Raw genomic sequence first — 27,852 nt, 5'->3', positions numbered from 1 at the left:
ATCAGTTAATTGTAAACCATGGATGACTGCATGGTATATGAACATATTTCAATAAAAATGAATTAAAAACAAAACAAAACAAAATAATAGAGTGGTGTATGGGGAAAATGTACCTATTACAAACTATGGAGTATAGTTAACAGTAATATCTTAATGATCTTACATCAACAGTAACAAATGTACCACATAAATACTAGGGGTCAACAATTGGGGGGTTAAGGGACATGGGATGTTTTGGGTTTTCTATTTTTAGTTTATATTATTATTTTTGAAGTAATGAAAATACTCTAAAATTGATCTTGGTGATAATTGCACAACTATGCAACGACACTATGAACCACTGGATTGCATACTTTGGATGGATTGCATGCTGTGTAAATCTATCTCAATAAAATGGTATAAAAAATTGAGGAATTAACAGCTTACCTGGAGAAGCTGGAGAAAGAACAGCAAACTAACCCCAAAGCAAACAGAAGGAAAGAAATAACAAATATTAGATCAGAAATAAATGAAATTGAGAACATGAAAACAATACAGAGAATGAAAAAAGCCAGAAGTTGGTTCTTTAAGAAAATCAGTAAAATTGATGGATTTTAGTGAGGCTGACAAAGAAAAAAAGAGAGACAATGCAAATAAATAAAATCAGAAACAGGAGGGGGGCATAACTACTGACCCCGCAGAAATAAAGGAAATAATGAGAGGGTGAGTAACTACATGCTAACAAACTAGAAAACTTAGATGAAATGGACAAGTACCTACAAAAGCATGAACAACCAACACTGACTCAAGTAAAAATAGAAGACCTCAACAAACCAATCACAAGTAAAGAGTTTGAATCAATCATCAAAAAATTCCCCCCTTCGTGGCTTCGTGGGACTTGACTCACAGGGGTAAGTTTCCCTGGCAACGTGGGACATGACTCCGAGGGAGAGCCTGGCCCTGGTATCGCAGGCTTGAGAATGCCTTCTTGACCAAAAGAGGGAAAAGAAATGGGAAAAAAATAAAGTTTCAGTGGCTAAGAGATTTCAAATCGAGTAGAGAGGTCATTCTGGAGGTCATTTTTTTTTAATCATATTTTTTTATTGTAGAATATAACATATATACATAGAAGTGATAACTTTCCAAGTTCAATTTAACAAGTAGATAGAGAGCAGACTGCAAAGAATATTACGGGTTACACTTTCAGAGTTTCAGTTAATTCCACATTGTGAAATATAACATACATACAAAAAGATAATATCTTTCAAAGTATGATTCAATGAGTAGTTATATAGGAAATTTCCATGGTTGTTATGAGTTACAGTACCATAGTTTCAGTTATTTCTCATTGTGAAATATAACATACAAAAAGGTGATAGCTTTCAAATTACAATTTAACAAGTAGCTAGAGAACAAATTTCAAAGGATGCTGTGAGTTACAGTTCCACCATTTTAATCCTTTCCTTCTAGCTATTCTAATACCCTAGTAACTAAGAAAAAGAAAATTATATAGAGGTTCAGTGTTCATAATCCGCTGTTAAATTCCATCTTGTCTGTTGCTACCCCTTTCTCTGGTTTAATCACTTTCCCGATTTTCAAGGATGTCTAGGCAGTGACCACCCTAACTTGTTCGCGTTGAAAAGGGATGTTGACTTTATGAGAAAAGGGGACATATCTAGTTGATGTTCTTGAAGAGGCTACTGCCTCTGGGTTATGGGACTCAGCTGGCATAGGCGTTCTTTGAAGGATTTAAGTTTCTGAAGAATAAACTCAGTGAGTTAAACTTTTATAGACTTTCTCAGAAAGGAATCTGGGTATTCTTTAAGGCTTTCAGGACTACTGTTGACTTGGGCTGATCATACTGTGGTCATCTGGCATATCTAAGTGAAGCATGCATGCGAATAACCTGCAGGAAAGCCTCTTGACTATTCTTGAATTCTGTTAGCCACTGAAACCTTATTTTGTTGCCTTTCTTTTCCCCCTTTTGGTCAAAAAGGCATTCTCAATCCATCGATGCCAGGGTCAGGTTCAATCCTGGAATCTGTGTCCCACATTGCCAGGAAGACTCATTCATCTGGAGGTCCTGTCCCACATTGCAGGGAGGAAGGTGATGAATTTATTTGAAGGGTCAAGTTTAGAGAGACAAAGTCCATATTTGAACAACAAAAGTGGTTCTCTGGAGGTGACTCCAAGGCATAATTACAGGTGGGGCTTAGACTCCCATTTACAACCGTAAGTTTTACATGAGCAAGCCTTAAGATCTAGGATTTGACTTAAAAGAAGAGTGTTCCTAAGTTCACATAGCACTTCTTATGTCCACGATAATCCATCCATATCTCACATTATCGTTACTTAGTTGTACAATCCTCATCAATCTCCACTGTAAATTCACATGACCCAAAACAATTTGTAACTCTTGTCAGCCCTTAATTATCTGTCCCTAGTATTTCTGTGGAACCAGTAAGGTATTCCTACTAATTATAGTCCCTAGTAAGAAACAGGTAGACTTTTCCCGTATATCCTTCTGTTGTCAACTCTCTGTGCTAGTGTCATACCTCAGAAGTATATCATGCAAGAATCTATCTATATTTGTGGTGCTGATCTGTGGGAAACAACCCCTTTCAATCCGATTAAACCTTCAATACAGCTCTGATACTTAAAATCCCATTAACAGGAAGACAGCTGTTGAAACCAGAGCCAACATAGACCCAGATGCTTGGGGATGCAGACAGAAGGATGTCTGGAGATGCTAAGCTAAGAGATGAAGCCCAGAGTTTGCCCCAGGAGAAGCTAAGAGAGGACCCCCAGACGCCCTGGGAGAAACAAGCAGAAGGACCCAGAGAAGCTAAGACGGAAGTCCAGAGACATTTTGGAGAAAGCCATTTTGAAACCGGAGCCCGGGAGGGAAGACCACCTGATGTGGCCATGTGCCTTCCCATGTGACAGAGGAACCACAGATGCCATCAGCCTTTCTTCAGTGAAGGCATCCTGTTGTTGATGCCTTAGTTTGGACACTTTTATGGCATTAGAACTGTAAATTTGTAACCTAATAAACCCCCTTTATAAAAGCCAAAAAAAAAAAAAATCCCATTAACAAACAATTGACACCCCCATCCATTCTCATACCTTTGAATTCACCATTATTAACGTATCTGAACATATTAGATTATCATTCCCCCTCAAGTTTCTGTCTATCACTAGGTCCCCAATATTCTACTTTATAACACTGATTTCACATTGTTCAAGAGTTCACAGAAGTGGTAACATACAATATCTCTCCTTTTGTGTCTGACTTATTTCACTCAGCATTATATCTTCATGGTTCACCCATGTTGCCATATGTTTCAAGACCTTGTTCCTTCTTACCGTCACATAGTATTTCATTATACTATATAACACATTTTGTTTACCCACTCATCAGTTGGATTGTTTCCATCTCTTGGCAATTGTGAACACTGCTGCTATGAACAGTGGTGTACACATGTCTGTTTGTATCACTGCTTTCAAATCTTCTGGGTATATATGGAGAAGTGGAATTGCTGAATCGTATGATAATTCAATATCTAGTTTTCTGAGAAAATGCCAAACTGTCTTCCACAGCAGCGGTACCATTATACGTTCCCACCAGCAATGAATAAGAGTTCCAATTTCTGCACATCCTCTCCAGCATTTATTGTTTCCTGTTTGTTTAATGGCAGCCATTCTTATTGGTGTGAGATGGTATCTCCTTGTGATTTTGATTTGCATTCGCCTAACAGCTAGTGAAGATGGACATATTTTCATGTGTTTTTTAGCCATTTGTATTTCCTCATCAAAAAAATACATGTTCATATCTTTTGCCCATTTTATAATTGGCCTGTTGGTACTACTGTTGTTGAGTTGTAGGATTTCTTTATATATGCAGGATATCAGTCTCTTATCAGATATATGGTTTCCAAATATTTTCTCCCATCGAGTTTCCTGCCTCTTCACCTTTTTGACAAAGTTTTTTGAGGCACAGAAGCTTCTGAGTTTGAGAAGTTCCCAGTTATCTATTTTTTTCTTTTGTTGTTTGTGCTTTGGCTGTAAGGTCTAAGAAGCTACTTCCTATTACTAGGTCCTAAAGATGTTTCTCTATATTATCTTCTAAGAGTTTTATTATGCTGTCTCTTATACTGAGGTTTTTGATCGACTTTGAGTTAATTTTTGCATACGGTGGGAGGTAGGGGTCCTCTTTCATTCTTTTGGTTATGGCTATCCGGTTCTCCCAGCCCCATTTGTTGAAGAGACTGTTCTGTCCCAGTTCTGTGGATTTGGGGGCCTTATCAAAAATCAGTCGACCATATATCTGGGGGTCAATTTTTGTACACTTAATTTGTTTCCATTTATTAATATGTCTATCTTTGTGCCGATACCATTGTGTTTTGACCACTGTAGCTTGATAGTAGGCTTCAAAGTCTGGAAGTGTAAGTCCACCCACTTCGTTCTTCTTTTTAAGGATGTTTTTGGCAATTCAAGGCCCCTTTCCGTTCCAAATAAAACTTTACCAAGTCTGCAAAGTAGGTTGTCGGAATTCTTATTGTAATTGCATTGAAACTGTAGATCAGCTTGGGTAGAATTTACATCTTAACAATGTTTAGTCTTCCTATCCATGAACACGGAATATTTTTCTACCTATTTATGCCCTTTTTAAATTCTTTAAGTAAGATTTTGTAATTTTCTGTGTAGAGGTCTTTTACATCCTTGGTTAAGTTTATTCCTAGGTACTTGATTATTTTATTTGCTAGAGTGAATGGATTTTTTTTTATTGCCTCTGCAGTTATGTCATTACTAGTATATAGGAACATTACTGACTTAGGTGCATTAATCATATCTTCTGCCACTCTGCTGAATTTTTTTATTAACTCAACTAGCTTTGTGGTCAAATTCTCAGGATTTTTCAAATATAAGATCATATTATCTGCAAATAATGACAATTTTATTTCTTCCTTTCCTATTTGGATACCTTCTATTTCTTTGTCTTGGTGAATTACCCCGGCTAGAACTTCTAGCACAATGTTGACTAATAGGTGACAGTGAGCATACTCGTCTCGTTCATGATCTTAGAGGAAGGCTTTCAGTCTCTCAGCATTGAGTACTATGCTGGCTGTGGGTTTTTCATACATGCCTTTTATTATATTGCAGTAGGTTCACAATTCCTATCTCTTGAAGCGTTTTTTATCAAAAAGAGATATTGAATTTTCAAATCCTTTTTCAGCATCTATTAGATGATCATTTGATTTTTCCCTTTAGATTTTTTAACGTGTTAAATTACATTGACTGATTTTCTTATGCTGACCCACCCATGCAAGCCAGGAATGATTCCACTTGGTTCTGGTGTCTAATTCTTTAATGTGCCTTTGGATTTGATTTGCAAGTATTTTGTTTAGGATTTTTGCATTCATTATGTAGACTGGCCTGTAGTTTTCCTTTTTTGAACTATCTTTATCTGGTTTTGGTATCAGAGTGATATCAGCTTCATAAAATGAGTTAAGTAGTGTTCCTTTTTCTTCCATTTTTTGAAAGATTTTGAGCAGGAATGGTGTCAATTCTTTTTGGAAAGTTTGGTAAAAATTCCCGTGTGAAGCCACCTGGCCCTGGGCTTTTATTTGTAGGTAGATTTTTTTTTTTTTTTATATTTCCAGAGTTGTATTATATATGTCAAAAAATGGCCATCAAAGGCACAAAATGCCTCTCCCTTATGCTACATTATCCTTTAAGCATTTTTTTTAATTTTTTAATTTTATTTATTTTTTTTTCTTTTTAATTTTTATTGGGATTGTTCAGATACCATAGAATTATCCAGAGATCCAAAGTGTACAATCACTTGCCCCTGCGTACCCTCATACAGCTATGCATCCATCACCACACTTAATTTTTGTTCAATTTTTAGAAACTTTTCATTACTCCAGACAAGAAATAAAGTGAAAGATGAAAAAAGAAAAAAAGAAAAGGAAACTCGAATCTTCCCCTACCCCTAACCAACCCCCCTCAATTGTTGACTCGTAGTGTTGGTATAGTACATGTATTACTCTTTATGAAAAAATGTTGAAATGCTACTAACTGTAGTATATAGTTTGCAATACATATATATTTCTTCCCTATATGCCCCTCTATTATTAACTTCTAATTGTATTGTCATACATTTGTTCCGGTTCATGGAAGCGATTTCTAATATTTGTACAGTTGATCATGGACATTGCCCACCACAGGATTCAGTTTTATATATTCCCATCTTTTGACCTCCAACTTTCCTTCTGGTGACATATATGACTCTGAGCTTCCCCTTTCCACCTAATTCACACACCATTCGGCACTGTTAGTTATTCTCACATCTTGCTACCGACATGTCTGTTCATTTCCAAACACTTAAGTTCATCCTAGTTGAACATTCTGCTCATACTAAGCAACCACTCCCCATTCTTAAGCCTCGTCCTATATCTTGGTACCTTGTATCTCATGTCTATGAGTTTACATATTATAACTAGTTTCTATCCGTGAGACCCTGCAATAATTATCCTTATGTGTCTGGCTTATTTCACTCAGTATATTGCCCTTGAGGTTTTGTCATCAACCCATTTTTTTTTATATGGTTTTGTTCACTCACCACACATACCATCCTAAGTAAATAATCGATGGTTCTCTGTATGGTCATATATTTATGTGTTCACCACCTTCACCACTATCTAAGGGCATCCACATTTCTTCCACAAGGCAGGAGAGAGAGTCAAAGAAGGCAGAGAGGCAAAAGAAAGAGGAAAAAAAAATGACAGCTAGGAAGCAGCAAAAGGAAAAACAACCTTAAATAAAGTAGAGTAAAGAATCAGACAATACTACCAAAGTCAAGTGTCTAACATGCCTCCCCTATCCCCACCTCTTATCTGCATTCACCTTGGTATATCACCTTTGTTACATTAAAGGAAGCATAACACAATGATTCTATTAGTTATAGTCTCTAGTTTATGTTGATTACATCCCTCCCCCAATGCCTCCCCATTTTTAACACCTTGCAAGGCTGACATTTGCTTGTTTTCCCTCGTAAAAGTACGTATTTGTACTTTTTATCACAATTGTTGAATACTCTAGATTTCACTAAGTTACACAGTCCCAGTCTTTATCTTTCCTCCTTTCTTCTGGTGTCTCACATGCTCCCCACCTTCCTCTCTCAACCGTATTCATAGTTACCTTTGTTCAGTGTACTTACATTGCTGTGCTACCATATCCCAAAATTGTGTTCCAAACCACACACTCCTGTCTTCTATCACCCTGTAGTGCTCCCTTTAGTATTTCCTGTAGGGCGGGTGTCTTGTTCACAAAGTCTCTCATTGTCTGTTTGTCAGAAAATATTTTGAGCTCTCCGTCATATTTCAAGGACAGCTTTGCTGGATATAGGATTCTTGGTTGGCAGTTTTTCTCTTTCAGTATCTTAAATATATCACACCACTTCCTTCTTGCCTCCATGGTGGCAAGAAGATCTGCACATAGTCTTATTAAGCTTCCTTTGTATGTAATGGATCGCTTTTCTCTTGCTGCTTTCAGGATTCTCTCTTTGTCTTTGACATTTGATAATCTGATTATTCAGTGTCTTGACGTAGGCCTATTCAGATCTATTCTGTTTGGAGTACGCTGCGCTTCTTGGATCTGTAATTTTATGTCTTTCATAAGAGATGGGAAATTTTCATTAATTATTTCCTCTATTATTGCTTCTGCCCCTTTTCCCTTCTCTTCTCCTTCTGGGACACCAATGATATATACATTATTGTACTTTGTTTCATCCTTAAGTTCCCGGAGACGTTGCTCATATTTTTTCATTCTTTTCTCCATCTGCTCCTTTGCGTGTAGGCTTTCAGATGTTTTGTTCTCCAGTTCCTGAGTGTTTTCTTCTGCCTCTTGAGATCTGCTGTTGTATGTTTCCATTGTGTCTTTCATCTCTTGTGTTGTGCCTTTCATTTCCATAGATTCTACTAGTCGTTTTTTTGAACTTTCGATTTCTGCCTTATGTATGCCCAGTGTTTTCTTTACAGCCTCTATCTCTTTTGCAATATCTTCTCTAAACTTTTTGAATTGATTTAGCATTAGTTGTTTAAATTCCTGTCTCTGAGTTGAAGTGTACATTTGTTCCTCTGACTGGGCCATAACTTTGTTTTTCTTAGTGTAGGTTGTAATTTTCTGTTGTCTAGGCATGGTTTCCTTGGTTATCCAAATCAGGTTTTCCCAGACCAGAACAGGCTCAGGTCCCAGAGGGAAGAAATATTCAGTACCTTGTTTCCCTGAGGGTGTGTCTTAGAAAATTGCTCCACCCTTTGATGCCTCAGGTCACTGTGCTTTTCTGCCCAGCAGGTGATGCCTGTTAGCCTATAATTCTTGCCTGGTGTGAGGTGGAGTGGCCGTGTTCCCCCAGGCTCTGGGGTCTGGTTCTGAATGGAAAGGGCCCCAGCCCTTTCCTCTTAGAGAAGATAAGACACCCTAGGGGGAGGTCATTAGCATTTCAGTGGTCTCTCTCTCTGCTTGTGCTGTCTCCACCTTCTCTGAGTCACAGCCTTGGAAACTGAAAATGACTGGGGCTTTCTCCACTGAGCCGAAAAAGAAACAGATAGTCCCCTTCAGACCTAGTCCAAGGCGACCCTCGGGCTCTCCAAGGTCAGTCATCACCAAAAGCCTCTGTCTGTTTTTTGGGGATTCGTACCTGTAGTGAGCAGTTCACACTCGCTACTTAAAACCCCAGTTGGAGCTCAGCTGACCTATATTCGCTTGCTGAGAGAGAGCTTCTCTCTGGCTCCACTAGGCTTTGCAGCTTGGGCTATGGGGGAGCAGGTCTCATGACTTGGATCCACAGGTTTTACTTACAGATTTTATGCTGTGAACTTGGGTATTCCTCCCAATTCAGGTTGGTGTATGATGAGTGGACGGTCTCGTTTGTACCCCCGCAGTTATTCTGGATTATTTACTAGTTTTTTTTAGTTGTTGCAGGGGGACTACTTAGCTTCCACTCCTCTCTATGCCGCCATCTTGTGTAGGTAGATTTTTGATGACTGACTGGCTCTCTCTGCTTGTGATTGGTTTGTTGAGGTATTCTAATTCTTCTTGGGTCAGTCTAGGTTACGTGTTTCCAGGAAATTGTCCATTTCCTCTAAATTGTCTAGTTTGTTTGCATACAGTTTTTCATAGTATCCTCTTATAACGCTGTTCACTTCACATTGATCCATAGTAATTATCCCCTTCTCATTTCTGATTCTTTGTTTATTTGGGTCTTCTCTCTTTTTGCCTTTGTCAGTATAAGGGTCTGTCAATCTTGTTGATCTTCTCAAAGAACCAACTTCTGGTTTTATTTAATCTCTCTATTATTTTTTTTTCCCACAGCTCATTTATTTCTGCCTTAATCTTTGTTATTTCTTGTCTTCTACTCGCTTTGGGGTTAGTCTGCTGATCCTTCTCTAGCGTCTTCAGTTGTTCTGTTAGGTCTTTGGTTTTAGCTCTTTCTTGCTTTTTGATATATGCATTTAGAGCTATAAGTTTCCTACTCAGTACCACCTTCAGTGCATCCCACAGGTTTTGATATGTTGTGTTCTTGTTTTCATTTGTCTCTAGATATTTACCTATTTCTCTTGCAATTTCTTCTTTGACCCACTGGTTCTTTAGGAGTGTTACTTAACCTCCACATATTTGTGAAAGATTAGTTCTTTGGTGGTTATTGAAAACCAGTTGCATTCCATTATGTTCAGAGAATGTGTTTTGAATAATTTCAATCTTTTAAAATTTATTAAGACTTGTTTTATGCCCCACCATATGGTCTATCCTAGAGAACATTCCATAGGCACTATAGAAGAATGTATATCCTGGTACTTTGAGATGTAATGATGTACATAAGTCTGTTAAGTCTAATTCATTTATATTGTTTAGGTTCTCAACTTCTTTATTGGTTCTCTGTTTAGTTGTTCTATCTAGAGAGACAGTGGTATATTGAAGTATCCACTATTTTCGTAGAAGTGTCTATTGTTCCCTTCAGTTTAGCTGATGTTTGTCTTACGTATTTTTGAGGTCCCTGACTGGGTGCATAAACTTATGATTGTTATTTCTTCTTGGTGAACTGTCCCTTTTGTTAATATATAGTGTCCTTTGTCTCTTATAACATCTTTGCTTTTAAAGTCTATTTTGTCCAATATTAGTATAGCCACCCCAGCTTTCTTTCGGTTGCATTTTACACATAATATTTTTTCCATTCTTTCATTTTCAGTCTCTTTATGTCACAGTATCTAATATGAATCTCTTATAAACAGCATATCAATGGGTCATACTTTTTAATCCATTCTACCAGCCTCTATCTTTTAATTGGAGAGTTCAATCCATTCACATTCAGCCACCTAATCTTTTGGTTTTTAGTTATTATATCTATTTTTTTCCTCTCTCTCTTTTTTTCCTTTAAGTTACCCTTACTAATAGTCTTCAGTTCTGTGCTCTTCTCCAGAACTCTCTCCTTTGTTTTTTTTCTCAGCTGTTAGAGCTCTCTTTAGTACTTCTTGCAGAGCAGGTCCCTTTTAATAAATTCTCTCAGTGTTTATTTATTTGTGAAAATTTTAAGCTCTCCCTCAAATTTGAAGGAGAGCTTTGCTGGATAAAGAATTCTTGGTTGGCAATTTTTCTCTTTCAGAATCTTCAATATGTCATATCACTGCCTTCTCGCCTCCACGGTCCACGTGAGTAGTCAGTACTTACTCTTACGTTGTTTTCCTTGTATGTGGTGAATCGCTTCTCTCTTGCTGCTTTCAAAAGTTTCTCCTTCTCTTCGTCATTTGACAATCTAATCAGTATATGTCTCAGAGTAGGTTTATTTGTACTTATTCTACTTGGGGCTCATTGGGCATCTTTTATGTGCATATTTATGTCATTTAGAAGGGTTGGGAAATTTTCCCCAACTATATCTTGAAACACTCTTCCTAGCCCTTTACCCTTCTCTTCTCCTTCTGTAACACCAACAATTATTTTTTTTTCTAAATGCAATTTTATTGAGACCAATGATTCTTATATTTGTTCACTTCATGTTGTCCATCATTTCTCTAAGATTCATTTCAAAGAAATTTTTCCCATTTGTTCTTTTGTGTGCTCTCATTCAATTAATCTGTCCTCAAGTTCACTTATCCTTTCTTCTGCCTCTTCAAATCTGCTATCGTGTGTCTCTACTATATTTTCAATTTGATCCACATGTCTTTTATTTCCATAAGTTCTGTTATTTTTTATTTTCTTTTTCAAATCTTCTTTATGTTTTCGTAGTCTTCTTGATTTCTGTTCTGTCTTTAGCCAACTTGTTGAATTCGTTTTGAAGATTTGCTTGTACTTCTTTAATTAATTGCTCCAAATTTTGTGTTACAGCTTTTTAATGTGTTCATTTGGCTCGTCCATAGCTTCTAGATTCTTCAAGTGCTTTGTAATTTTCTCTTGGCTTCTGGGCATTTGCTTGTCTTGATAAGGTTATTTTAAAAATGCAGGATTATTTCAGCATTTATATATAATTTGGTAAAGCTACAGCTCCTGGAGTGCAGTTGGCACTCTTGAGGTACCCCTTGCTGGAGTGCAGTTTCCCTAACCTACCAGCAGGTGGCACTGTCGAGCAGGTCTTCCTCAATGCTATCCTGGGTGGTGGGCAGGGTCCAAACTGGGTAGGAACAAATCAGTGTACCAGTTTTCCATGTGCAATGGGGACTGCCTGCCCTGGGGCTACAAAGTGTTGGAAACTGGGCCCTGCCTACCTTGTGCCCACAAGTCTCTGGGTGTGGGAGGGGCTCCTGATCCTCGGTATGACGTCTCTCCCTTCCCCACTTCTTACCCGTGCACTAAAACCACCCACAAAACCCACCCCCCACTTACATGGGGAGAGAGTAAATGGTGCCTGCTGGGTTCCTTCACAGGAGCTCCCAGCCATCTGACTGAGGAGGACCACCACCCAGCCAACTGTCAAGTTAGGTGCATGGGAGTGGAGAGCCGCTGCTCACTCTCTTGCCTGGCAGCAGTATTGCTGCTTCAGGCCAGGAAGCAGTCTGGCAGCAACAAACTCACCCCATCCCTGGAACTGCTACCTCTCTTGCATTTTGTTGGCATCCCCTCCACATACTCTGAGGGACCCTCTATGGCCGGTCACACCCCAAGTTCATAGCTCTGGGCGTCCGCTGGCTTCTCTCTAGTTACTTTCACGGAGGAAAAGCCCATTCTGCCTTACCTACTCTGCCATCTTCCCGGAAGTCTTGGAGGTTATTCTTATACAAGTTTAAGCCAGATATTGTAAACTACCTCAGTATGCCAAGCCCCAACCAACAGTATTACTAAAAACCCTAGGGAGTGCACTGTGTTATATCTAAGTCTTTACAAATAAAGTTTTTCTAGTAAGTTTAGTTTTTCAGAAACTTAAGGTCCCCAGATTGATCCTATGTCACATAAGCCCTGAAATCCAGAGGAACAAGTCTCTCCAAGAATATCAACCAGTTTCATTCCTCTACGCTATAAGGTCAACACTCGTTTCTAGCACAAAGAAGTTAAAAAGGTCATTACCAGATTTCCCTGAAGATTGAGAGAAAGATCAAATGAGAGGGAGGAGGTGTAACTGAAAAATTTGAATTTAACAAATGATTGTGAATACTGACTCATTATATAGACATTTCTTTTTAATGTCTAGAATTATAGAATAGCCAGAAGGAAATACCCAAAGCTGTTGACCTGTAATCCAATAGCCTTGATCTTTGATAATGATTGTATAACTATAAAGCAAAAAAAAAAAAAAAAAAAAGTTGGTTGCCTGTTTTTTTTATGGATCTACTTCTGGATGTTTTGTTCTGTTCCACTGATCTATATATCTATCTCTGACAATACTTCACTGTCTTGGTTAACCTACCTCTATTGTAAGTCTTAAAATTCGGTGAGTACAATACTACTGCTCAATAAGGAGGGAGTGATAAGGGGTATGGGATGTTTGAAGTCTTATTTTTTCTTTTTATTCATTTTTCTGGAGTAATGCAAATGTTCAAAAAATGATCATGGTGATGAATACACAAATATGTGATGATACCGTGGAACAAAAACTCCCAAAAAAAGAAAAGTCCAGGACCAGATGGCTTCACATGTGAGTTCTACCAAAATTCAAGAAAGAATGAGTTCCAATTCTGCACAAACTCTTCAATAAAACTGAATAAGAGAGAAAGTTATCTAACTCATTCTATGATGTCAACATCACCCAAATACCAAAGCCTTATAAAGATACTAAAAAGAGAATTACAGACCAAGCTTTTTAATGAATATAGATGCAAAAATCCTCAACAAAATATTTGGAAATCAAAACTAGCAGCACATTAAAAGAACTGTACACCATGACCAAGTGGGTTTTATTCCAGGTATGCAAGGCTGGTTCAACACAAGAAAATCAATTAATGAAATACACCACATCAATAAATCAAAGGGGAAAAACCACGTGATCATTTCAATTGATGCAAAACACTTCAAAGGAGAGGAAGAGAAGGAAACTTCCTCAACACAATAAAAGGAATATATGAAAAACCCACAGCTAACATCATACTCAATGGGGAAAGACTGAAAGCTTTCCCTCTAAGATCAGGAAAAAGCCAAGGATTCCCACTGTCTCCATTGTAATTCAATATTGTGCTGGAAGTTCCAGCTAGAGCAGTTAGGTAAGAAAAAGAAATGAAAGGCATCCAAATTGGCAAGGAAGAAGTCAAACTTTCACTGTTTGCAATGACATGATCCTACAGTAGAAAATCCCAAAAAATCTACAGAAAAGCTATGACAGCTAATAAATGAGTACAGCAAAGTGGTAGGATACAAGAGCAACAAGCAAGAATCAGTAGTGTTTCTAAAAACTAGTAAGGTGCAATCTAAGGAGGAAATCAAGAAACAAATTTCATCTACAATAGCAACCAAAAGAATCAAATATTTAGGGATAAGTTTAACCAAGGACATAAAAGACCTATCAACAGAAAACTACAAAACATTGCTAAAATAAATCAAGGAAGACCTAAATAAATGGAAGAACATACCATGTTCAGGGACTGGAAGACTAAATATAGTTAAGATGTCAGTTCTGCCAAAACTGATTTATAGAGTCAATGAAATACCAATTAAAATTCCAACAACTTACTTTGCAGAAACAGCAAAACCAATAATCCAATTTATCTGGAAGGGCATAGTGCCCCGAATAGCTAAAAATATTTTTAGAAAGAAAAATAAAGTGGGATGCCTCACACTACCTGACTTTAAAACACATTATAGTTTGTTTTGTGTTTTTTTTTTTAATTTTTTTTTCATACAGTTGATTTAAAAAAGAAAAAAAAAAAAAAACCAAGGAAAAAAATATGTAGTGCCCCCTTGAGGAGCCTGTGCAGAATGCAGGGGTATTGACCTACCCCACCTCGATGGTTACTAACATGACCACAGACATAGGGGACTGGTGGTTTGATGGATTGAGCCCTCTACCATAGGTTTTACCCTTGGGAAGACGGTTGCTGCAAAGGAGAGGCTAGGCCTCCCTATAATTGTGCCTAAGAGCCTCCTCCCGAATGCCTCTTTGTTGCTCAGATGTGGACCTCTCTCTCTAGCTAAGCCAACTTGAAAGGTGAAATCACTGCCCTCCCCCTACGTGGGATCAGACACCCAGGGGAGTGAATCTCCCTGGCAACGTGGAATATGACTCCCGGGGAGGAATGCAGACCTGGCATCGTGGGACGGAGAACATCTTCTTGACCAAAAGGGGGATGTGAAAGGAAATGAAATAAGCTTCAGTGGCAGAGAGATTTCAAAAGGAGCCGAGAGGTCACTGTGGTGGGCACTCTTACGCACACTTTAGACAACCCTTTTTAGGTTCTAAAGAATTGGGGTAGCTGGTGGTGGATACCTGAAACTATCAAACTACAACCCAGAACCTATGAATCTCGAAGACAATTGTATAAAAATGTAGCTTATGAGGGGTGACAATGGGATTGGGAAAGCCATAAGGACCACACTCCACTTTGCTTAGTTTATGGATGGATGAGTAGAAAAATAGGGGAAGGAAAAAAACAAACAAACAGACAAAGGTACCCAGTGTTCTTTTTTACTTCAATTGCTCTTTTTCACTTTAATTATTATTATTGTTATTTTTGTGTGTGCGCTAATGAAGGTGTCAGGGATTGATTTAGGTGATGAATGTACAACTATGTAATGGTACTGTGAACAATCAAATGTACGATTTGTTTTGTATGATTGCGTGGTATCTGAATATATCTCAATAAAATGAAGATAAAAAAATAAATTTATGTTTAGGAAAAAAAAAAAAAAAACCTTACCATCATCTTAGAAATTTCTCTTGGCCCTTATTCAATCACGTCCTCCCCTATCCTATATTAGGCCACCATATATTAGTTTTGCTTGTTCTAGAACTTCATAAAAATAGAACTGTAAAGCATGCAGTCTTTTGTGTAGTTTCTTTCATTTGGCATGTTACTGAGATTCACCTATGTTGTGTGTTTCAGCATTCATCCCTGTGTACTGATTAGTAGTAGTCACTATACAGACAAACCACAGTGTGCTTATCAACTCTCTCGCTATTGGACACATAGCCTATTCCCAGTTTTGGAATATTTTGAATAAAGGTGCTATGAATAACTTTGAAAAAAAAAAAAAAGAAGTTATCTTAGTTTAGTTGTCTTTTTCTTACTCCCTTGTTATGGTCTCTTTGAAATGTTCTTTTATTGTATGTTTTTTTTTAATTTTTTAATTTTTTTATTTTTTATACAGTTGATTTAAAAAAAATTTAAAAAAAAAAAATATGCAGAGCCCCCTTGAGGAGCTGGTGGAGAATGCAGGGGTAATGGCCTGCCCCACCTAGATGGTTGCTAATGTGCTCACAGACATAGGGGACTGGTGGTTTGAGCCCTCTACCACAGGACTTGCCCTTGGCAAGACTGTGGCTGCAAAAGAGAGGCTAGGCCTCCCTATAATTGTGTCGAAGAGCCTCCTCCTGAATGCCTCTTTTGTTCTCAGTTGTGGCCCTCTCTCTAGCTAAGCCAACCTGGCAGGTGAAATCACTGCCCTCCCCTCTATGTGGGATCAGACACCCAGGGGAGTGAATCTCCCTGGCAACGTGGAATATGACTCCCAGGGAGGAATGTAGACCTGGCATCGTGGGATGGAGAACATCTTCTTGACCAAAAGGGGGATGTGAAAGGAAATGAAATAAGCTTCAGTGGCAGCGAGAGTCCAAAAGGAGCCAAGAGGTCACTCTGGTGGGCACTCTTACGCACAATATAGACAACCCTTTTCAGGTTCTAATGAATTGAGGTAGCTGGTGGTAGATACCTGAAACTATCAAACTACAACCCAGAACCCATGAATCTTGAAGACGATTGTATAAAAACGTAGCTTATGAGGGGTGACAATGGGATTGGGAAAGCCGTAAGGACCACATCCCCTTTGTCTAGTTTATGGACGGATGAGTAGAAAAATGGGGGAAGGAAACAAACAAACAAACAGACAAAGGCACCCAGTGTTCTTTTTTACTTTATTGCTCTTTTTCACTTTAATTATTATTATTCTTATTTTTGTGTGTGTGGTAATGAGGGTGACAGGGATTGATTTTGGTGATGAATGCACAACTATGTAATGGTACTGTGAACAATCGAATGTATGATTTGTTTTGTATGACTGCGTGGTATGTGAATATATCTCAATAAAATGAATATTAAAAAAATGTATTTGACAAACCCCCCGAGGAACTGGGGGAAAACGCATAAATATTAAACTTCCCCACCTGGGGAATTACTGATATTCCTACAAGCATTAAGGACTACCAATTTAGTAGGCTGAGCCCTCGATCTTGGGGCTTTGCCCTTATGAGGCTTATTACTGCAGAGGAAAGGCTAAGCCTACATATGATTTTACCTACGAGTCTCCCCAGAGAACCTCTTTTGTTGCTCAGATGTGGCCTCTCTCTCCATGCCAACTCTGCAAATAAACTGACAACCCTCCTACCTACGTGGGACATGACTCCCAGGGATGAGCCTGGCCCTGGGATCATGGGATTGATAATGTCTCCTTGACCAAAAGCAAGAAAACAAATGGGAAGATATAAAGTTTCAGTGGCTAACAGATTTCAAATAGAGCCAAGAGGTCATTTTAGAGGTTACTTATATAAGCTTCAGCCAGATATTGCAAACTGCCACATTATGCCAAGCCCCAAACCAAAGAATTCCTGAAAACCCTAAAGAATACCTTGGGATATAAGATTCTATAAATGTTTTACCTATTAAGTTTATTTTTTCATAAACTTAAATTCTCCAGATGGCTCCTATGCCAGATAAGTCCTGAAACCCAGAGGTACCATCTCTCTAGGAACATTGACCAGTTTCATTCCTCTATCCCATAATGTAAACACCCCTTTCCCATCACAAAGAAGTTAAAATGGTCATTGCCCCAATATTCCTGAAGATTGAGAGAATGATTAAATGAGAGGGATAAGGTTTAACTGAGAAATTAGGCTTTAACTATGATTATGACTACCAACTGATTATATAAATATTTCTTTGTAGTTTCTAGTGTATTAGAATAGCTAGAAGGAAATACCAGAAACTGTTGGCTGTAATCCAGTAGCCCTGATCTTTGATAATGACTATATAGCTATATAGGCCAAAAAAAAAAAAAAAAAAGGTTAGTTGCCCATGATGTTTGCATGGATCTACTTTTGGACATTTTATTCTGTTCCACTGGTCTCTACATCTATCTCTGACTACACTGCCTTGGTTAATCTACCTTTATTTTAAGTCTTAAAATTGGTTAGAGTGCAATACTAGGGGGTCAATAAGAGGGGAGGGGATAAGGGGTATGGGATGTTTGGGGTTTTCTTTTTTTCTGTTTATTTCTTTTTCTGCAGTAATGCAAATGTTCTACAGTTGATTGTGGTGATGATGAATGCACAACTATGTGATGATACTGTGAACCACTGATTGTACACTTTGGATAGACTGTATGGTGTGTGTGAATATACCTCAATAAAATTACACAAGAAAAGAAAAAGAAAAAGAAAAACTAATGCGAGCCACCAAATAATTATACAGAGGGACAGCTCTTTTATTCCAGGCTACATCCCTCAAATGACACAAGGCATGCTGTTGCCATGATACTGGGCCCTGGAAGGAAGCAGGCAAGTCTTCCGAACCTCTCTGGAAGGGGATTTAAACCTTTTTGTAAACAATTTATACAGAAAAGATCTAGTTTAAAAAAAAAAAAAAAAAAAAAACTGGCAAAGAAAAATAAACAAATCCCAAACTGGTGTAAATTAAAATAGAGTACTCACACAAGCAAAGTCAATCCTTTAAAAAAAGATAATTTCAGAAAGAGCTAAAATTAAGTAGTATTATATTAAATAAGAGTTTAACTAAAGTGGCATGACTCAGAAGATACAAAAAAAAGAATTTGTGACTAAATCAGATGAATGTCAAGTTGAGGTTCCCCTTAGATTAGGATAATGCATTCACTGTTCAAATCACTGTTTCAAAGCCTATTCCATGACTATTTACTAATTAATAGGCAAGCTCACTGATAAGAGCTTTCAGCTATTTTTGTTAACTTACTAAATATATTTTAAAGCAAAATAAGGTTTACCTGCAGGACAAAGTAAAGCCATTATTTCTTGTATAACAAACATACACTGCCTTAAACTGCAACACTATGATAAATATATTCAAAATCACCTTCCTTACATACCTTTGCTGAAATTGCTAATGTGCAGGCAATACCCAATTCTCCACCTCCAACCACAGTAATTTTATTGACTGTTTTATTCTCATGGTTTGCCCAGTTCTTTGAATTTATGTTTGAGACACCTAGAAAGAAAAGTGGGTTATCACAAGAATGCTAAAATAATATCAAAAATCTTTTCAGCATCTTTTTAAAAATTGATCAGCCTTCCATAACTCAAACAGAAAATATGGTGCTAGTCCATAGTAAGCACTCAAAAAATATTTGTTGAACAAATGAATGAATGAATGAATGAATGCAAGAAAGGTATAGAATCTGAGTTCTGAAGTTCAGAGTCTCTTGTTAATTATTCTCCTAAATAGAGGTTATCCTTTTAAAAAGAAAATATCTTTCCACGAGTTTTAGAAATGTTGTATATAAGACTTGAAAAGACACTAAGATATATTTAAAAATAAAAAATAAGGTTTTCATAAGTCTAGAAAACATTCTGATTCTTACTGCTCTGGTCTACAATGCAAAAAAAAGTGCTTAGCACCTTACTAAATATTCCAAGCATCCTCAATGGCAAACATTCTGAATCACAGATCTTCTAGTCCAATATACTGAATGAGCCAAAAAGCCACATAAATATATAACAAAAAAGGCTTGTGGTCATTAGTATATTTCAAGTGATTTTGAACAAAACAATTATTTTATATGTCAGTATAAGAATAATTTCTTACATTTTAAAAAACCATATTTATTGGAACTGTGTGGTAATACAACTACGATAGATGTACAGGAATTTTTGATTCAATCCAGATACACAGACTCACATATTTATTTAAGAAAGCAAGTAGCAGAGAGGAAGGGATATTAGTGAGAAATGTAAAATGTAAAATCATAACTCTCAAGGCAACCTGATTGACGAAAATACAAACCTTCAGTGATTTTTGCAATATAGGCTAGCAAGTCTACTTGCCGTGCCTCATCAGATGATGATAAAGAATACAGGGGAAGTTCCTCTTGAAACTTGGCAATCATTTCCTTAATTAATCCAACAATTACAGATTTAGGCTGCAGAATATACAAAAAGGGAAAAGTTACCCAAAGATTTTGCTAAAAAAATACTACCTTGTTAATCTATACATTGTTAGACGAAAGTATTCCATCATGCTCTCATTTTTTTAAAACTACTGAATTATTTAATACTTTTAGCTATTTTAACACTTTTTAACTGAAAAAATTATTTAATACTTTTAACTGTTTTAATACTTAACAACTTGATTAAAAAAAGGGAGAAAACTGCTAAATCCATATCTCCCAAAAGCAGAAAACAGCATGAATGTTTTCAGTAGCAGAATACCTAGGTTTGGGAACTCTTTCTCTGTTCGCACCCCCCACACACACACACACTTTGTTGCTTTTATTTTGAAATAATGTTAGCTCTAGAGAAAAATTACAAAAAGTGTACAAAGATTTCCCAAACACACTTCACTCAAATTCTAACATTTTATCACATTTGCTTTCTTAGTGTCTCTCTCTCTCTATATATATATACTTTTCTGAATCAATTGACAGTAAATTGAAGATAGCATGTCTCTTTACCCTTAAATACTGTAGTATATATTTTCGTAAGAAAAAAAAAAAATTCTCCTAATAACCATTATCAAATCAAAAAATTAACATTGGCTACGTATTATCTAATATAATATGTTTTTTTTTAACGTAACTGGTTGAGGAACCTTAATGAAGCTCTCTTAACTTCTCTGAGCTTCAGTGTCATCAGCAATACAATGTGACTAATAAACCCCAAATGGCTGTTATGAGAACCAAGTGAGCTGATACATACAAACTATCAGCTGTGAGTGCAAAATAGATGTTCATTATTTTTATTAGGAATAATTATTAGTATCCTCATATTTTAAAGAGCTTAATTTCTCAGAGTCTTGGTTTTAGTATTTATAAACTAAGAGGATGAGACCATTAGGGTCAAAAACTCAAGTATCTTCAGGGACCAGGCAGACAACATTTTATGAAGCTGTCAAGTATAAGAAAATTTGGAGAAATGGGTACTGTGGAATATTGGAAAGAACATGCTTATAAACATTCAAATTCAAATTAAGAACAAAATTAAATAAAGCAAAACAGAACTACTGTGCTGTTCAAACAAAATAATGTAGCCCCATTGCACCAATTGGAATCTCTTGAGACCCTGGCCTAGATGACTACTAGATTCCTTCTATGACATAATTATAATTCCAACTGTATGTAAAATTTAAAGGTATACTGGTATCTTTAAATAACATAATGTCTTCTTAAGACTAGTTTTAGCTTATAATAAAGAGGCTCAGAACAGTAAAATGAAATCAATACTGTCTGAACTGAAATCAAGCACAACCTCAACTAGATTACAGGACTATGTCTGAGTATTTATTAAACAAACAAAACTATAAAAAGAGATGCCAAAGCAGATAGAGAAAGAGAACAGAGAAAATATGAATTCCAATATCAGGGTACAGATTTCAAACCATTGTTTGAGGACGGTTTAATAGAAGAAAAGGCAAAAATGGATTTAAGAGATAAACAGACAATTCATAAAAGAAGAAATATACATGGTTGATATATATGAAAAATATTACAATTTCTCAAATAAATAAAAACTGAAAAATAAGATAAAGATATTATTTTTGTCCTTCCAACTGACAAATTTTTATGTCTCCTTTATCACATTTAGCCGGCAATCTAATTTAAATTGCCAAATACTGCAAATAATGTACAAGTTTTATAAGTAAAATCAGTGTATCCCCATCTCAGCTCTACTGCTGACATTTTGGTGGGTATCTTTTCTTTTCTATTTCTTTTTCTTTCCTTACATGAAAAATATAGAAAACCACAAAAGTAAAATACACCCATAATTGCGCAGTTTTATGGGATATATATATAAAATAAGGTTGCTAATCCTAGTGTCCTCCTTTACTCCACTGCTCACTCAACTCCAACTAAGCCTTGTCCTCTAGGTCTACAACTTTCTACATACACATATATTATAAATTATCCTTTCATAAAATTTTTAATTACTTACAAAAATGAAAGCGTGGTATACATCCTCCTTAGTCAACATATAGAGATAAGCAAAGGTTTGTTTTGTTTTAATAATACCTCGTGACAGAGTACAAGTGCTGTAAAATAGGTACACTTCTACACTGATTTCTATTGATATAGAAATATAACATTTTTTCCACCTTTTCAGAGGCCAATTTGGCAATATATAAGAATAGCTTTAAAAATGTTTATAACCTTTGATCAATAATTCCATTCCCAGAGATTCATCATTAGGAAATTGTTAAATATATGCACAAATATTTATATCGAAAGATGCTCGTCATTAAATTTCTAACAATAGGGCAATTTGTAAATACATTGTGCAATATCCTTATGATAGGTCATCAGGCAACCATTAAAACCAATGTGTTTTTTAAAATACTGTTTAACATGGAGAAATGCTCAATACAATGGTAGAGGAAAAATTGCACAAATAGTGCAAGGACTTATGCAACAACTGATTTACAGCTATATGCATCAAAGTGGATAAATTTTAAGAACTTAATGCTCAGTTAAAACAAAGCACGTCATTGAAGATTATATACAGTATGATTCAATTTACATAATGGTCAAATACAGGCAAAACTACAAATAAATATATATGTTACGTAAGTATTTTTAATAAGGAAGGACTAGGAAATAATGCCCCAGTGTCTTTTCTAGTAGCCTTTCATGTGCTTTATCAAGTAGCAAATAAAAATACAGGGTGCAAACAACAGTTGGCTCCCAGATCTGGAAAGAGCAACTTCATGCAGACTATTGTCAGCATTCTAGGACTTGGGTGATACTAGGAAGCTAAATTTCTGAAAGCCAATATTGACCTACCTTCTAACTGCTTCTCTGCTCAGATGAATAAAATTGTATATTATACCAGCTAATAAATGTTTATTTAAATAAATATCTTGGTCATGATGCAACTTATAAGCCTAAGGGATCCATTGCAAAACTATAGTTAACATTTTGGTATAATTCTTTCTAATCTTGGTTAAACAAACAAATATACTGATATCAAAAAAGGCAAAACTAAACAATATTGTTTGGGATATATATATAAATATTGTAAAAACATAAGAAAAGCAAGGAAATGATTTCCACAAAATCCAGGAGGCAGGGAAGAAGATACAATTGGACAGAAATACACAGAGGACTTCAAAGGTACTGGTAATTCAAGGAAAGCTGTGGATATGTGGCCATTGGTGTTATAATCTTTATTTATTTACATTATGGACTTTGGAATGTATACTTCACAATTTTGGGAAATGGGAAAGATAGAGTCTATTATAAACTAAGGATATAATTTGACTTGCTACATGCGTTGAAATGAAATTTTCTCTGTAAAAATGTAGCACATCAACAGCTTAAAGAGACAGCTGAGGGAGAGCTGCTACATACAGTACGTATCAGCCAAGAACTTCTGAGAGCCAAAGTGAGGGAGGATCTAACATTGTGTGAGTCAATATCAATTTGGAAGTATATCTTCTTTAAACATTAACATGCAAACGTTTATATCACAATTTGGGGTAATTTTTACTCCTAAAACTGGAGAAAATACCACTTATAAATTATGAAAATGTTCCGCCACCCCCTAATCAAGACACTTCAGGTAGTTGGGCAGAAATACATTTCAAAAGTAACAAAAGTTCAAAAATGGGATTTAAATGACCTTATTATATCATCTTACAAAGATTTTTAAAAATCCTTTCTAAATGCCAGATCTGAATATTCACCAGCTAGTAGTATGGAAATAAATCATAAGCTTCAAATAAAATCACTCAATTCCATATTAATTGAAATTACAGTCAAATTAATAAGCTTTAAACTTTTAATTCCCAACTGAATTTAAGTTCCATGAGGTCAGGGATTTTTATCTTTTTTATTCATCACTGCATCACAATGCCTGGCACATAGCATGCACTCAAATATTTGTTGAATAAATGCACAAATGATACTTTATGAAAAATTTTGAAGAAGTTGTTGACACAAGCACTTTTGAGAATACAGAGCACAGGGTTGGGATATTATCCTTCAATGTAAACATAAGGAGAAAGTTGATGCACATTTACAAATCCAGTCATCAGAAAAGTGAGTAGCTTGTTTGCAAGAAGCCTTCCTGTGAGATCCACTTTATCAACAATGGTCTATTACTTAACCTTGAGTCTATGATGTCTGTTTTATGAGTCATCAAAAATGTTTACTCATTATATGTTTGTTATAAGGAACTGAATTTATTTATGAGGCTTGTTAATACATAACCCAATGATCATGCCTTCACTGATCTTATTATAATAAACCCAGACAGCACTATATAAACAGGATTTACTCACTTGGAGTTTTGGAAAAGCATGTTTTCCTCCTGGCACAAGTTTATGCAAGTGAAAAACAAATGGCATATTATACCTCAATAATTTGATTTAAAAAATAGTGATTATAACTGTCATTTTTAAATTAAAGCAAAACAACCTTTTTTCCCTATAGCGGAACGTGTTTGTGTGTGTGTGTGTGTGTGTGTGTGTGTAGAGAGAGAGAAGACAGAATAGAGAATAGAGTAAGATTCTCTGATAACATTACTTAATAAATCTCAGTTTATATATACACTGTGTGTGAATGCTTTGAAAATTATAGAGCACTATAAAATGAAAATCTACCCTAACTAAAATAGACTACTATTATATAAACCTTAATTTCAAGATGCTGTATTATTATTATTTCCACAAGGTTCAATCCCTACTTTCCTCTCAATAAAGACCTTATTAAAAATATCACTGAATGATAATGCACTATATTACTTATTTATACCATAAAGATCAAAGATAAATATTCAGAAAAATGAAAACTTTTTGAAGAATATCCAAGTTGATCTTACATGGCTCCAGTTCTGGAGGTAGGGCAAGTATATTCTCCCTTGAGCATCCACATGTTTTCCAACTGAGATTCCCATATTTGCAGTTGGCTTCAAGAAGCAAATGGGGGGAGCAAAAGGGTGAGAATCCAAAATCCACAAACGAATTGGTATGTTATACGTATTACCTATTTGAGACAAAATAAATACACCTTCAAAGAACAAGGAAGCATATACATTATATTTATGGTATAGCTAGGTGTCATTTTAAGAAACACATCACCTAGTCAAGTTGATATATAAAGGATTTATGTAAATCAAGGCCTAGTTTTCCAATTTCGACCACATTCACATTGGTGATATGATCCCCTTAGGAAAATACCCTTTCAAGAACACCAATGAAACTTTTGAGGAAATTCAATTTCGACAATGGCCAGCTCATCTAATTCAACCCAATAAATATTTTCACAGCCCTCTCTGCCAGGGGTTTGGGGTACAACACCTTCTTCTGCAATGTTCTTCGCTCCACCCAAGAATAGCTATTGTACCTTCCTTAAAAGGTAGTGGATACCTTTATTTTTGTACTTATTCTGCATTGAAATTATTTGCTTACAGGTCTGTTTCTCCTTTTATACTGTGAACTTCTAGACAGGATTATATCTTATTCATTTCTACAGCCCCAGAACCAAATACAGCACCTAATATACTGGCTGGTTGCTTCATATAAATTTCTTCTATGATTAAGAATGAATGAATAAACTAAAAAACTAAAATGAATGAATAAACAATGAAGAATTTGATACTTGCCATCACAGGGAACTCAATAATTGCAGATACTGTAACATAAACTAGGTTAGATACAAAGAATTTAGAGCTTGGAAATAACCTTAACAATCACCTTATCCAATGGTTCTTAAATTTTAATGTACATCAGAACAACCTGAAGAACCTGAAAAACATGCTGAATCCTGGGACTCACTCCCTGAGATTGAGATATGGTAGGTATGAGATGAGATTGGGGCCCAGTAATAAGTATTTTTAAAATTCTCTCTCTCTCTCTATCTCTCTCTCTCACACACACACACACACACATTCCAGGAGATTCTGATACAAATGGTCCACACATCTTCCTTTTGGGAGCACTCCAGTATTTTCATTTTAGAGTAGAGGAAGTAGGCTCTGTCAACTATAGCTACAAGGTCACAAAAACTACTTAAGAACAGAGCTGAGATAGGAACTTGACTGATATTCTTACAGTTTTAACCATGTAGGTCAAGCCTTTTGAGAGGGAGAATCTCGGCTGCCTTGGTTGACAGGACACCCAAAGCTAAAACCTACTATAAGTACAAAAAATAACCTTGGACTAGAAACCTGAAAAATTATATTAGCTGTTCAATTACATCTTCCGATGTTATTCCTGCTTTCATGGTCTCATTGCATGTGCATTTCACTGTAGTTAAGAACACTGCTGCTCAGAAGCAAGAATGCCTAGGTTCAAATCCCAGGTCTAGCTCCAGTTCAAATCCCATATTACTAGCAATATGACTTTAGACAAGTTAATTCTCTATGCCTTAATTTCTTCCCATATAAAATGGGGATAATAATAGTTCCTACCCTCACAGGGTTGTTGTGAGGATGAAATTAGTTAGTGTATCTAAAATGTTTAGAACAGTACCAGGCATGGTAAGTACTATGGAAGGGTTACCTATTTTTGCAATTCACCTTAAACCCATTTTGGAAAAAGGCCAGATATAACTGATATATAGTTCTATTTTCACTGCAATACTTCTCTTATAAGGAAATCCTCCTTCCACTGAAAACTACAATTTTCATTTTGCTTTGTCTTAACGACAATGAAATACTTAAGGAACTTTGAAATATACCAATATCTAGGCTATACCCTCAAAGCTTCTGATTCAGCATGATGGGGTCTGGACAATGGGTATTTTTTTAAAAGCTTCCCATGTAATTCTAATGTGCAGCCAGGATTGAAAATTAGTACATTATAAGATATATCTAAGACATAGGGATCTACTGGATGTATGCCAGAGGTTCCCAGAACCATACTCCCCTTTTCCTTTTGTCTAAGTATTTACAATACGGGTATGGGCATAGCTGTTGTCCAAAGATAACTCTATGGTTATAAATTCATTTAATCATAGCACCACAAAGCAAATGCTCTGCCTTCTACCCTGCCCATTTAGCTTTCAGGTAAAAAAGCAAAGTAACTCATCACCAAAGAGAGTCAGACCTCCTAGTACAGAATTCTCAGATTTTAACTAATTATACCATAAGATTATAATTTAAGTTAGCTGTAAATAGAAAGTTCATACGGATATGATCTTATTACAATTATACACATCTCTAAAGAATATATGATGTGATCACACATTGACATAATTTTAGAAGAGTAAGAAATAATCCAGAAAATTTTTGCAGTTATACATAAGGAACTATTAACAGAAGTTTCATCTTGGGAATAGGAATGGGTGGGAGGAGATACAAACTGAACATCATCCCTTCTCTACTGTTTAAATCTTTTTAGCATGATCATGTATTATTACTATTGTTGTTGTTGTTATATAACTAGTTAACAAAAAGTGAGTAATATAAGCAGACAATAATAGCCAACATTTACTGAGTCCTTACTATGTGCCAGGAACTATAACAAAAACTTTGCTTGAATTAATTCATTAAACCTTCACAATGCCATGAGGTAGGTTCTATTATTAACCCATTTTTACAGGTGAGAAAGATAATACATTCTGACCTTCTAAGCAGCAGGAAACAACCATTGTGCATTCACCCTGAGTGCTAAGCTCTAGCCAAAAGCAAATAATAGTGTACTGCAAAAAAGGCATTGCAGGTGCCATCACTACTCTGGAAGACCCCAACATAAAAATCAATGCCGCAACTCCTGGCTCTGGGAAGGGCAGACTGCTGATAAGGAGCATCCTACCCTCCCAGTACCTCTCCCACACAGTCCTATAAACTGAAATGCTACTAAGAAGTGATTCATTTAAATTTTTAAGTTCCTTTTTAAGTATGTTACCAGCCTTGAAATAACTGGCATGGTTAAGAGTTGTCCTTTTATCCTTCAGAATGAATTACCTTAATCAGCTTTCTTTCTAACATCTAACCAAGATAAATAGAGAACATAAGTAATGGGAAACAGATCTGAGTAAAGTTCTCTAGGCATTCAG

General features: G+C 36.2%; 1 protein-coding gene across 4 annotated transcripts in view; it reads right to left on the bottom strand.

Annotated features, from left to right (window-relative positions):
* Nucleotides 1-27,852, bottom strand: part of UEVLD (UEV and lactate/malate dehyrogenase domains) — a 159,153-nt gene that overhangs the window by 83,586 nt on the left and 47,715 nt on the right. For 3 of the 4 annotated variants that reach the window (XR_005217400.1, XM_037839264.1, XM_037839265.1), the window contains exons 4-6: nt 24,674-24,837; nt 19,647-19,782; nt 18,733-18,851 (exon numbers count right to left, since the gene is read on the bottom strand). Coding sequence is in view for 3 of the 4 variants with exons in the window: in XM_037839264.1 (XP_037695192.1) it covers nt 18,733-18,851; nt 19,647-19,782; nt 24,674-24,837 (419 nt within the window). In the remaining variant the exon portion in view is untranslated. The remainder of the gene's footprint in view (nt 1-18,732; nt 18,852-19,646; nt 19,783-24,673; nt 24,838-27,852) is intronic. The other variant, XM_037839266.1, reaches the window with a different exon arrangement.

The sequence above is a fragment of the Choloepus didactylus genome, chromosome 6, assembly GCF_015220235.1.
Source record: "Choloepus didactylus isolate mChoDid1 chromosome 6, mChoDid1.pri, whole genome shotgun sequence".
Taxonomy (NCBI): Eukaryota; Metazoa; Chordata; class Mammalia; order Pilosa; family Megalonychidae; genus Choloepus; species Choloepus didactylus.
This window is presented reverse-complemented; position numbering and strand designations above follow the sequence as displayed.